Source organism: Aethalodelphis obliquidens, unplaced genomic scaffold (assembly GCF_003676395.1).
Source record: "Aethalodelphis obliquidens isolate GAN/ISIS:26980383/991018 unplaced genomic scaffold, ASM367639v1 scaffold48, whole genome shotgun sequence".
Lineage (NCBI taxonomy): Eukaryota > Metazoa > Chordata > Mammalia > Artiodactyla > Delphinidae > Aethalodelphis > Aethalodelphis obliquidens.
Genome location: NW_020837992.1, coordinates 15,309,542 through 15,322,037, shown reverse-complemented (window position 1 = coordinate 15,322,037; position 12,496 = coordinate 15,309,542). Strand labels below are relative to the sequence as shown.

The 12,496-nt window shown below is 45.8% G+C and overlaps 1 protein-coding gene across 2 annotated transcripts in view; it reads left to right on the top strand.

Annotated features, from left to right (window-relative positions):
• Nucleotides 1-12,496, top strand: part of LAMC2 (laminin subunit gamma 2) — a 61,632-nt gene that overhangs the window by 44,816 nt on the left and 4,320 nt on the right. For both annotated transcript variants that reach the window (XM_027083067.1, XM_027083068.1), the window contains 12 exons: nt 281-526; nt 2,580-2,725; nt 3,725-3,881; nt 4,194-4,399; nt 5,465-5,544; nt 6,635-6,784; nt 7,312-7,456; nt 8,167-8,316; nt 8,837-8,951; nt 10,071-10,270; nt 11,950-12,108; nt 12,202-12,301. In XM_027083067.1, coding sequence (XP_026938868.1) covers nt 281-526; nt 2,580-2,725; nt 3,725-3,881; nt 4,194-4,399; nt 5,465-5,544; nt 6,635-6,784; nt 7,312-7,456; nt 8,167-8,316; nt 8,837-8,951; nt 10,071-10,270; nt 11,950-12,108; nt 12,202-12,301 — 1,854 coding nt within the window. The remainder of the gene's footprint in view (nt 1-280; nt 527-2,579; nt 2,726-3,724; nt 3,882-4,193; nt 4,400-5,464; nt 5,545-6,634; nt 6,785-7,311; nt 7,457-8,166; nt 8,317-8,836; nt 8,952-10,070; nt 10,271-11,949; nt 12,109-12,201; nt 12,302-12,496) is intronic.

Sequence of the window (12,496 nt, the reverse complement as noted above, 5' to 3'; positions counted from 1 at the left end):
TTCTCTTCAGCAGCAGTCTCAGTGGTGTGGGTCTCAAGCTGACTTTTTCCCAGTCAGCGAGTTAACCGGCAGGAAGGCTCCTAGTGGCGCTTGGGTTCTAAGATCTGTGACCGCCGTGGAGTGGAAGAGCCAGGCCCTGGCCGTGGGCTCCTGCTCCTGAAGCTACTGTTCTGGGGTCCACGGGAAAGCTCCTCTACAGGGCTATTTACACTTCCGTCCTCTGCGTCTGCTTTTGCTGCCAGTGGGTGATCGCTCGGGCTTGGTTCTTTGCTCCTTCCAGGTGCCCGCTGTGAGCTCTGTGCCGATGGCTACTTTGGGGACCCCTCTGGGGAACACGGCCCAGTGAGGCCTTGTCAACCCTGTCAGTGCAACAACAATGTGGACCCCAGTGCCTCTGGGAACTGTGACCGCCTGACGGGCAGGTGTCTGAAATGCCTCCACGGCACAGCCGGTGCCCACTGTGACCAGTGCAAAGCAGGCTACTTTGGGGACCCCTTGGCTCCCAACCCAATGGACAAGTGTCGAGGTAGGACTGCACCCCTAGACGGATTGGACAGCCTGTGTGTGCGTGTGTGTGCGTGCGTGCACGCCTGTGTGTGTACATGTGTCAGAACATACAGATCAGCAAGGCCGACAGCAGGTAATATCGCGGTGCTGCTTTGGTTTCTCTGACCGACTGGCTCGTGAACAGCCTGGACCTTTCACCTGTCAGAGGTCTTAAGACCCGTGTCCCCTGCGTCAGGGCTCTGGAGTCAGAGCTGGAGGGTGTTGAAAGGGTTAAAGCTGGGCGGGAGAAGTGCAAAAGGTCCGGTTTATGCTCCAGAGTGGAAGAGGAGCTGAAATGGGGCTGCTTCCAGCGCCCAGTCCCGAGGCTGGTAGGCAGGGAGGGGCTGCCGGACCTTGAATCGGAAGGTGATAAAGGGCTGAGACGAAGCCTGAATGCACTGAAGTGGGAGGGGAGGGGGTGGTAAAGCAGCTGAAGAGACCCTCTCAGGAAGTCAGTGCGATTGATGTACAGAAAGGTAACAGTCCAAACGTCTCCTAAGGAGGCTGGGCTTCAAAGCAGTAGCTCCCGTGGAGCATTCCTGGGGGCCGCTTCAGATCAAAGCATGAATGTGCCGATCAGGCCTCTTGCTCAGCCCTTCTTTCAAGCCTTCGAACACGTTCTGTTCTAGAGGCAAATTCCGTTCTAGGGAGCTGGCCTGCCCCACAGACTCACCCCTAGGTCACAAAGGTCCCAGACCAGCCCTGGTGCCCAGAACTCAGGAGCTTCCTCATTTTAAGGTTCAGAGTGCCTTTGGGGACTGAGATTGGAGGACTCCTGGTCCCCCAGGAGGTCTGCGGGGAGCCCAGAGCCACCCCCCGACTCACACCAGAGTCCCCAGCCCCAGAAATGCTGAGGACCTCTGTGCAACTTGGGGCTTCTACCCAGGGGCACGAATTCCACCTGCCCTGACCCCAGCCTGTGGGTTAGGTGTGATGTCCTATGATAGGAAGCATCCACATGACATCAGCGGTACTGAGTTCAAGTCCAGTTTTTTTAACATACCTGTTGTATTACGCTGATCATGCCAGTTAATCTCTCTGAGCCTCAGTTTCCTCATATGGGTGATTAATATTTTACTCAAAGTGGTTGCAAAGATAAAATAGCATATGAGAAAGCATACTATAAACTATATAATTCCATCTATAAGGTGCTATTAATAGAGATTTCACTGCCTTTAGACCATACATTTTTTCACTCAACTATCTTTTATCAAGAACTTACCATGTACCCAGTGTGGAGCTAGATACCGAGGTTATAATAATGAATAAGTCAGCTCCAGCTCCCAAAGAGCTCATATGCTAATAAGGAAGACACACAAATATGTAAGCAAATAATGACAGTACGCTTAGACATATGATCATACTACCAAGTGTTCTGTGAGCACTGAAGGTGGAGTAACCCAAAGAATCACTCCGGTAGAGTAGTGTCTCACCCACTGTTACATCCTCAGCTCCTAGAACAGAACATGACACATAGTGGTACTGAATCAATTTGATTGAATAAAGGTACCGCTTTACCGCAGAAGGAAACTATCACTGGCTCTTGCCAGGTTCTCATTCCAGCTTGCCATCTTCTTGCTGTGTGTCCTAGGTCAAATTACTCAGCTTCTCTGAGCTCATATTCCTCATCTGTGTATATACAGAGAGATGTCTACTTCTGGCACATATAGGCCCAGAAGAAATGTTATTTTCCCTGTGAGCAAAGCCAGAGTGTCTGCAGAATATCCAGCAGGCTTATGACTTAATGGGAGGAAGTAAATAAGTGCCACTAGGAAGGATGAACTGTTATAGTGTCTTCATCCAGACACACACCCCAAACAAACTTGCCAGATGATTCCGAAGACCTCTGTGTATTGTGGGAATGTGCTTGGAGGCATAGCCAAGAAATGAATCTAACACAATATGAATCAACAAGGGCAAAGAAAGATTCTTTGCCCTTGGTGACTCAATCTTCCTTTTCTCTTTGCTATACCTCCAGTTTCTGGAATTAGCTTGACATGAAAGCTTCCTGTTTGTCCGTCTTTTTTCTCTAGCTTGCAACTGCAATCCAGTGGGCTCGGAGCCCGTGGAGTGTAGAAGTGATGGCAGCTGTGTTTGCAAGCCAGGATTTGGCGGCCTCAACTGTGAGCATGCAGCATTAACCATCTGTCCAGCTTGCTATAATCAAGTGAAGATTCAGGTGTGCATGCTAGCCAGACCTCACCCACAGAAGTAAAATCCTGAAGTGTCTCCTGGGTGGTTCTGTCACAAATCCAGGACTCTCCTAGACTCCTGGGGACGGGGGCGGGGATTACTATTTCTTCCTTTAAAAATTGCTATGTTAAAAAAATTTCCATATACTAGTAAAAATACTTCAGGTTTATGTTCTTATATTTACCATTTTCAAAACCCCTTTTGCAGATACTGCCGCATTCGGTACTCATGGTAACTTAGTCAAATTGGAAGGAAAAGCATTCTGATCTCAGCTTTCACTGAGCAAACAACGTTTTGAAAAATGTGTAATTTTTCAAAGTCACATGGCCAGGTGGAACCGAGAATACCATCCATGTCCCCTGATTCTAAATTCAGTGCTCTTTCCATTATAATATGCCACTTTCTAGCTGGATTTTTTCCCAAGAGATGTCCTTATAAAACAAATGAAGGAGACATAAATGTATAAAAGATATGAGGAGGTGTCAAGTCTGTCAAGACAGGAATAGCCTCCAGAAGTTTCTCATTCAAATTCCAGAGAAGAATGAAATTGATGTTGTTGTTGTTAATTATTAATATTTTACTGGGGTGAAGGGTGGGGGAGGAAAGGGCCCAAACAGAACCCAAATGTAGAGCAAACTTAACCTATTTTTTAAAATTTATCTATTTAACCAGCCCTCTGTAGCACTTTATTCCAGGCACTGTTCTAAGTACTATACAAATACTAACTCATTTAGTCCAAGTAATAAGTCTGTGAGATATTATTATTATTATCCCCATCCTATGGATAAAGAAAATGACTTACCCAAGGTCACACAGCTAGTGAATAGTGGGGCCAGGATTCAGACTCAAAGTCTAGGCTCTAGAATCTGAACTTTAACATGACATGCCAAGCATTTCTGGGCTTTTAGCTACTAGTCCCTGGGTACCTGCTATTTGACCATGAACTCTGTCACCTGTTCTAATCCTCTTCCCTGTGTGGTTTCAGATGGATCAGTTTATGCAGCAGCTCCAGAACCTGGAGACCCTGATTTCAAAGGCTCAGGGTGACGGTGGAGCAGTACCTAACACAGAGCTGGAGGGCAGGATGCAGTGGGTTGAGCAGACCCTTCAGGACATTCTGAGAGAAGCCCAGATTTCAGAAGGTGATGAAGGCCAATTTCCCTTCACAAAGGAGAGAATTCAGAGTCCTAGAAAGCAATACACTGGGTCACAGAATCTTCGGTGGTAACAGTTCAGCAGATGTCTCTGCCTAGCCCTTGCGGAGGTGGAAGGACTGTCTGTGATGTTCTCCTGGGATCTGAATGATGGAGATAAAAGAGCAGTTGCATGCATTCATATGTTGGGTTTTTACTATTTTGCCATAAGCCAGTTAAAGTCACTTTTTCAACCCTCTGTTATATTTGACGACTTGGCCCCCCAACGTGCTTATCTTCCCTTTCCTTGTTGGTGTTCAGGTGCTATTAGATCCCTCAATCTCCAGTTGGCCAAGGCCAGGAGCCAAGAGAATAGCTACCGGAACCGCCTGGATGACCTCAAGATGACTGTGGAAAGAGTTCGGGCCCTGGGCAGCCAGCATCAGAACCGAGTTCAGGATACTCACAGGCTCATCACTCAGATGCGCCTGAGCCTGGAGGAAAGTGAAGCTGCCCTGCGAAACACCGTAGGTGGCGCTGGGTTAGGGGACTGGGAGTCATTGCTGAGATGGAAGACTGCCCATGTCACAGGCTCACCTTGTCTCTCTGGTTTTCTGGTCTCTCTGGCAGACAGTTAGACTTCTCTTCCTTGCAGCAGCTGCACCTTTGTTTATGTTCCTTGGCTTCCTGCAGTTTCCCATTTTACTGTGTTATGTCCTCTCCTAGTTCATTTCTTGCTACCCATAGCCTCATCTTGGCCGTCTCTTCTCCCTTCTTTCTGCAACTCTTCTAGGTTGTTAGTTCCCAGAGGGCAGGGTTCAATTTTGTTCATGTTTACATTCTCAGCCTGTAGCACAATGTGTGGTTGTGATAAATGTTTGCTGTAAAAAAGAAAGAGAGAGGGAGAGAGAGAGGAAGAAAGAAATAAAGAACAGATGAAAAAGGAAGAAAGGGAAGGAAGAAGAAAGGAAGGAAGGAGGCCAATAACGACATGGTTCTTAAAATAGGGGAAAAAATGTTGCCAGTATGATTTTCTTAATGACGTAGTTTGTAGTGTGGTCGGAGGGAGAGGTTTGAATGAGCACTCTTCTCGTTCTAAATAAAGAAGGCAGTGGTGATAATAATGTAAGTGGGTGGATAGGAGGTGGATAAAGAAAACTGGAAGATAATCAGATATTATGATGAGAAAATGAAGGATTTAAAAATAGTGTGTATTGATTTTCCTTTTGTAAAAAATTCAGAAAATACATAAAATTCCCTATGATCTCATTACTAAGAAATAACTACCATTAAAACTTGGTCTATGTTCTACTGGACTTTGAATACATATGCAAATATAAACATGTATATATTTTAAAATGCATCTATATCTATATACAGACTTCCTTTAAACTTGGATTTCTATTTTATTCTTGTCTATACATTTTTTAATGTAATGGCCATCGTGACCAGGGACTCGACATGTCACGTTGTAGAATGCTGTGTGACTAATGACAAGTGGCTCTGACAGAACAGGTGCAGAACCTGCTTAGGCTCCATGGCTCATATGTAGGCTCACGGCAAAGCCTTAACCAATTGTCCTTTTTCCACAGGACGTTCCTCCCTCAGAGGACTATATGGGGCCAAACGGCTTTAAAAGTCTAGCTCAGGAGGCCGCGAGACTGGCAGACAGGTGAGCAGTCCTGGAGGGCACCTCTGCTTCAGACCACCTCTGCAAGGCCAGCCTTGAACAGCGCTGCAGGGTATTCAGGACCAAAGCATATTCATTATCTCCAGGCTCCTTTGCAGCCATCCCCCCGCCCTGAAGCCATTTTTTTAACCCCTTGGCTTTTAGTGTATATAGGTGGCCACTGGGCAAGGTCACTTGGCAGGAGTTGGGGGCGAGAGTGTTTCTTTCGCAGATTTCTCTATGACTCAACAGCATGGCTTTGGTGTATGTCAGATATAATTCCTTGGGCCCCATCAAATGAATCAGCCCTTGGAAAAGCATGCTTTGCACCTTTGAGGGATCCCAGGCTCCCACACCAAGCCTGGGAACGAGTAGCTGCGAGCTGTTTGCTGGCCTGTGGGGGCCAAGTCTGCAGAGGGGGAACGTCCTCCTGAAAACCGGCTCTGCAGGCCCCCAGTGATAACGGGCGGCTCCTTAGTTCTTGCCTGACTATAAATCCTACCATGCAGAAGAGGTTTGCTCTTGGCGGAGGGCTCAGCAAGGTGGCAGGCTCTGCTAATCACAAATGAAATTGTTAGCAGAAGGGGGCTGGCTTGTGTTCTTGCAGCGCACGCTGCCTCCTGAGCTCGTTTCCATCACTTTCTAGAACCAGGAGGACAAAAGCAACTGGGGGACTTTTATTGACAGGCTTTGTCCCCCTTAGTGGTGGGCTCAGTTTAGAGATGCAGCAAAACTAAATAGGGAGTTGGCTCCTGAATGGAATAAAACCTAGGGGTTTCTCCTGCAGAAAACAGTTTATAAATGCAATATTTTATCACTCTGAGACTTCTCCCACCCATCTCCATAGCTTCCACTGATTATGCCATAAATGGCGTAGATGGCCAAAAAAGTCTAGGACATGAGGCTACTTCTCAGAACACCGTCTGCTTCTAGATACCTCCTCTATTAGAGGAGTTCCATCTCATCTGGGTCAATTCTGTTTGGTTTTTCAAGTCCACCCAGTTCCCTTATTCCTCTCCTTTCATTTAAATAAAAGCCCTAAAGGAAGCTCTTTGCCGTGAAAACTCAAATTCTTGGTTTTTGATCCTTTCAGCCACGTTGAGTCAGCCAATAACATGGAGCAACTGGCCAGGGAAACCGAGGACTACTCCGAACAAGCCCTATCGTTGGCGCGCAAGACTCTGAGTGAAGGAGGCGGAAGCGGCACGCTGGACGGCTCCGTGGTGCAAGGGCTTGTGGGAAAGTACGTTTCAACGGGTACTCACACGGGCCAATATAATCCGCTCTCTCCCAGGGTTCAATGCCAACCACGTCTGAGGGGTGCTGTGTTTCTTTAGAAGTACATCAATACTAAGAGGGACGAGAGGATGAGGGTATTACTTTGGAGGAAAACAGACGCCTTTAAGGCTGGAAGAAAAGGTTGATTAATCTCAGTAAAGTTTGTGTTTTGATTGAGAGGTTGTATATTTGGAGATACGGTCACCGTCTGTGGTGTTTAAAGGATGTGAGTACACTCATCTGATGGCATGGCACAGATAAACATAATATATTCATATGATCAAGAATTGGGAAAAAAAAAATTAGGGAACTTGGGTTGAATTTTTCTGACCCAACCTGTATAAACTTTAAGGTCTATGTTTAAACTTTGGAAAGGGACACATCTCGTCTGGTTCTTCCAATAATCCCCACTACATACTTTTAACAGGATGAATTTTTGCTTTTAATAAAAAAGAGTGAATTCTCAAAGTCCTCTTTCTTCACTCCCTGCAGATTGGAGAAAACCAAGTCTCTGGCCCAGCAGTTGTCAAGGGAGGCCACTCAAACTGACATTGAAGCAGATACGTCTTATCAGCATAGTCTCCGCCTTCTCAATTCAGCATCTCAGCTTCAGGGGGTCAATGATCAGTCCTTTCAGGTAAGGGCACCTAACCTATGCACTGATGTACAGAAGGGCCATAATGCTTTCTTCTCTGGGGGTTCCACTGAATCGTTCAATCATTCAGTTTTTTTCTCCCTATTGACTTTTCTTGCTTTAGATTAGAAAGAGTATTTATTCTCCTCATTATCCTTGTTCTTAAACCCCAATCTTGGTCCCTGATAAGGCCATGGCTCACATCCTGAACCTATTCCTATTAGTGGTTAAAAGTTTTCTATCTCTTTCCTAGTTCTGGGGACTGTTGCAACCTGTGGGAAATTGTTATAGATAAAGTTTGATATTTACATTTGGGTCCAACCTATAGTGTATCTCCACGTACGGCCACTCAGAAGGCTTTTGTTTTTCTCAAAAGTTTTGCATTGTTTCTGTTATCTTCCTTTAATTATTGCAAATTTATTAGATTAAGCTTTCTACCTATGGCAAAAAGTACTCACAATGATTTCCACAAAAATTTTCCCATGTATATATAAACTAACACGTAAAATAATAATAAAAAAAATAAAGCAGGCCTAAAACCTGTTTGATGTTTGGGAGACCTGTTGCCTGACTTTCATGAGGAATATTGCCTCATTTCTGTTAGACTTTGGGCCTGGTTAGTTGTTTACGAACAATGATGGCAGGTCCTAGGAAGGCTGGTGTGACAACTGGTGAGCAGAAAGTAAGGCTCATTCATTTTTGGGGGCTCACAGGTAGAAATGAAGAGGATCAGACAAAAAGCTGACTCTGTCTCAAGCCTGGTGACTAAGCGTGTGGATGAGTTCAAGCGTGTGCAAAGCAATCTGGGAAACTGGGAAGAAGAAACCCGGAAGCTCTTACAGAATGGGAAGAATGGGAGACAGGTATCGTTTGTTAGTTTGTTCATTCAACAAACATGTATTGAAGGGCTACCATGTGAATTAATGCTGTAAGAAGAACCATCAAAAACTCTCGAAAGGTCATGATACTGCTGCTTATAGAGACCTTAATGTAATTAGCTCAGCTCCACCCACTGAGTCAGCCCTCAAATCTAGGAATAGGACGCGGGCCTACTGGGTCTAATTTTGGTCTGGCTCTGTCTACTAGCTTGGTTTCAGGAAGTATCTAGAGTTTAAAATCAGGATGTGCAAACTGTTCTTGTACCTGATAGTGGACCAGAGCTTGAGACTGTTCTCAATGTGGGCTCCTATCGGGTCATTGGGTTATAAAGTTTGTGCTGCCCCAGGATGTGGAGCGGTTTGCTACAGCACCCCTAGACTCTTTGGCGAATCACAGCTCTGTTGTCATGAAGAGAAGTGTGTCAGAGTGAATATGCCGGCAGGAGGGCACTCCCTGGGTGTGTGTTACATTTACTCTAATCTTGTTCTGCCTGCCTATTTACAGAAATCAGATCAACTGCTTTCCCGTGCCAACCTTGCTAAAAGCAGAGCCCAAGAAGCACTAAGTATGGGCAATGCCACTTTTTATGAAGTTGAGAACATCTTAAAGAACCTCAGAGGTGAGTATTTCGTGGTTCAGGTCACTTGAGTATTTTAAAGTTATAACCACGACTTTGGTTTATTTTGAATCTTTATAAATCTAAGTGACAGGTACATTGGGCTATTAATAGACACTTAATAAATATCTTTCTAAAGAAAAACATTTTAAAATATTTGATGTAGTAGAGAGAATTGAACTAAATGTCAAAAGGCTTGAGTTCTGATCTCTGCTCAGCCACATGACCGCACTGAGCTGGCTGTGTGACCATAGGCAGGTCCCATGCCTTTCTAGATTCTAATGTTCCCCTCTGGAGAAATTTGAACTTAATGACCTCTAAGGTTCCTCACAGATTCAATATCCCGCTACCATACAGATAATTCTCTTTCTTTTCCTCCCTCCCTCTCTCCCTTTCTTTCTTCCTTTCCCTGTCTTTCTTCCGTCCCTCCCCCCTTTCTTTTTTCTTTCTTTTTCTTTCTTCTTTCTTCCTTCCTTCCTTCCTTCTTTCTTTCTTTCTTTCTTTCTTTCTTTCTTTCTTCCTTTCTTTCTTTCTCTCTTTCTCTCTTTCTTTCTTCTCTTTCTCTTTCTTTTGCCTGGTTGGTTCCAATGTATTGACAGGACCAGTGAGGTTGCTTTGTGGTAATAATAAAGCCAGCTTTGTCATAGCATCTGGATTCCAGGTAATCTGGGTTTACACCTTGTAGAGATTTGGTTGAAATTTCAGTCTTCTTCACTAAAAACAAAAAATAAACATTCCTAAGTCTTAGGATTTTCTTCACAGAAAGTCCCTCTCTACCCATTCTGTCCAATCCCCAGCTATTGCCATTGACAGCTTAGGGTTTAAGGCTCTGGCTTGAAACTTTGGGCTTCAAAGATTCCACCTGCCTCTGATTCACTTTGGGGTTCACTTTTGCAATGATGGGGACCCAGGGCAGGCTGACTGTTGATGGTTAGTTCAGTGCCTCCTTTAAGATGCTTTCTCCTGGACAAGAAAGAGTAATAGCCACAACTTTCCACACTCTCACCCCTGGGCAGTATTAACACTCTTTCTATAATTGTTCATGAAAACCTCAGCCACTTTTGTCTTCCGTTGGAAGCTAATTTTCAACTTTACGGCAATGTTTACTTATCTGCATTTCAGAGTTTGACCTGCAGGTTGAAGACAGAAAAGCAGAAGCTGAAGAGGCCATGAAGAGACTCTCCTACATCAGCCAGAAGGTTGCAGATGCCAGCGACAAGACCAAGCAAGCGGAAACAGCCCTGGGCGATGCGGCTGCCGACGCCCAGAGGGCAAAGAACGCAGCTGGGGAAGCCCTGGAGATCACCGGCAGCATAGAACAGGTAAAGGGACATCGAGGTGCAGGTTGGTGAGAGCAGCGCCAAATGCAAGGGTCATGTTCAGTGAGCAAAGAGCGCTGGGCTCATGTTGACCTGTCGGGTTCTGTTACGGTCCACGGCGGCCCTAGAGCCACTTGGCTGACCCTCTTGCTGATTGGTCCACAGGGCTATCATTGGCTGAGTACTGCTGCCCCATGCGCACCATTTTCAGCCCCCTTTCTGGACAACACCATGAGAAGAGCCAGCCAAGACTGTTGTTTATATAGACTATTGCATTAGTTTCCCGGAGCTGCTCTCACAAAGTACCACGGACTGGGTGGCTTAAAACAACAGGAATTTCTTCTCTCACAGTTCTGGAGGCTAGAAGTCTGAGACCAAGGTGTCAGCAGAGCCACACTCTCTCCAAGACTCTGGGTGGAAACTTCCCTTGCCTCTTCCTAGCTTCCCGTGGTGGCTGTCAATCCTTTGTGTTCCTTGGTTTGCAGCGACTTCCCTCCAGTCCCTGCCTCTGTCATCACATGGAGCTCTTCTTCCTGGGTGTCTCCAACTCTTCTTATAAGGACACTAGTCGTGTGGGCTTAGGGGCCCACTCTACTCCAATATGACTTTATCTTAACTAATTACATATGCAACAGCCTTATTTCTGAATTAGGTCACATTCTGAGGTACTGGGGTTTAGAATTTCAACATATCCTTTTGGGGGACACAATTCAACTTGTAGCAACTATACCAGTGTTTTGAGTCAAGATTATGAAATTTTGGAGTTCTGGATCCCTTGACCCTATGTTCTATGTCTAAGCTCCACTTACTCATTTTTCTCTTTCCTTCCATCCTGTGCCAGCACTGTGCTTGGTGCTGGGGATACGGACATGGGAAAGACCCAGTCCTTCTCTTCAGAGAGCATTCAGTGTAATGGGCAAGGGCAGGCTAGTTACACTTACAACCCATATGTTAAGTGCTACAGTAGAAAGAGTGCTTCTCAGCTGGACGAGAGCTTCGTCGTTCTTATTTAAGTATGACTTCTAGAAAGCTTAAGCAACTCTAGAAAGCCCAGAGGGAACTCTTGATATCTAGACTGTGTGGCCTCACCCCTGGACCACTTGGTAACTTCCAAAAATCATCTCGAATCTTAGGTCCCTTGAGGGTAGAGACCAATTTCCTGTGCTTCTCTTTACGTGGCTTCTAGTACAGAGGCGTCTGTGTAACTTGATGCCTAATGGTAGCTTATTGGTAAAGATATTGTTAAGATTCGTTCATCCTAATAAAAACAAAACTCAAGGCTATAGCCCATTCATTCTCTGCCCCCAAAGTCTACTGTCTTGGGGAGTAAAGCCATTCAAAAGATGGCAGCAGCAAAGAAACATGACAGAGAGTGAGATGAGTTTCTCACCCTCTGGGTTTTCCCGACTGGTTCCTGTTTCACTCACCATTTGGTGAGCTTAACCTGAGAGGGAAGCAGAGTCTCAGAGCTGATCGTCCTAGCCCCTGGAGACATACCCCCGAATTAACTTGTTTGAGGCAGAGCTTGGGGAAGGGTGTATCCCCAAGTCTGACTCTCTCATTGTTCATCTCACTCCATCAGGGCCTGGCTGCAGCTGTATTTTTTCTGCAGTTGTCTTTGGGATGTTTTTGTGCCTTACCCCTCTCTCTCCTTCCGTCCCTGGCTCCTTTTCTTCTCCCAGGAGATGGGGAGTCTGAACTTGGAGGCCAACGTGACAGCAGATGGAGCCTTGGCCATGGAGAAGGGACTGGCCACTCTCAAGAGTGAGATGAGGGAAGTGGAAGGAGAGCTGGCAAGGAAGGAGCGGGAGTTCGGCACGTCTACGGATGCAGTGCAGATGGTAAGTTCCCGTGACTTTCCAGCAGAGAGCACTTTAACCTTGCCAGTGTGGGAACACCCTTGCAAAATGGGCTTGTGTTTATGTTTTCCTCAGGTAATCACAGAAGCCCAAAGAGTTGATAACAGAGCCAGGAATGCTGGAGTTACGATCCAAGACACACTTAACATGTTGGACGGCATCCTGCACCTAATAGGTATGTGGAGTATCCACAGCCTTCCAGTCCATGTTCCAGGGCTTCTCCCGACGAGTGGGAGTCTCAACTTTCCTTAAGGGTATCAGGAAATTTGCTTTGTTTCCGGCCCAGATACTTCAGGGCCTGGAAACTTCTTTGCATTTGTGGGACTCTATTTTACCATCTCTAAAATGGGTCACTGAGAACCTACCTATT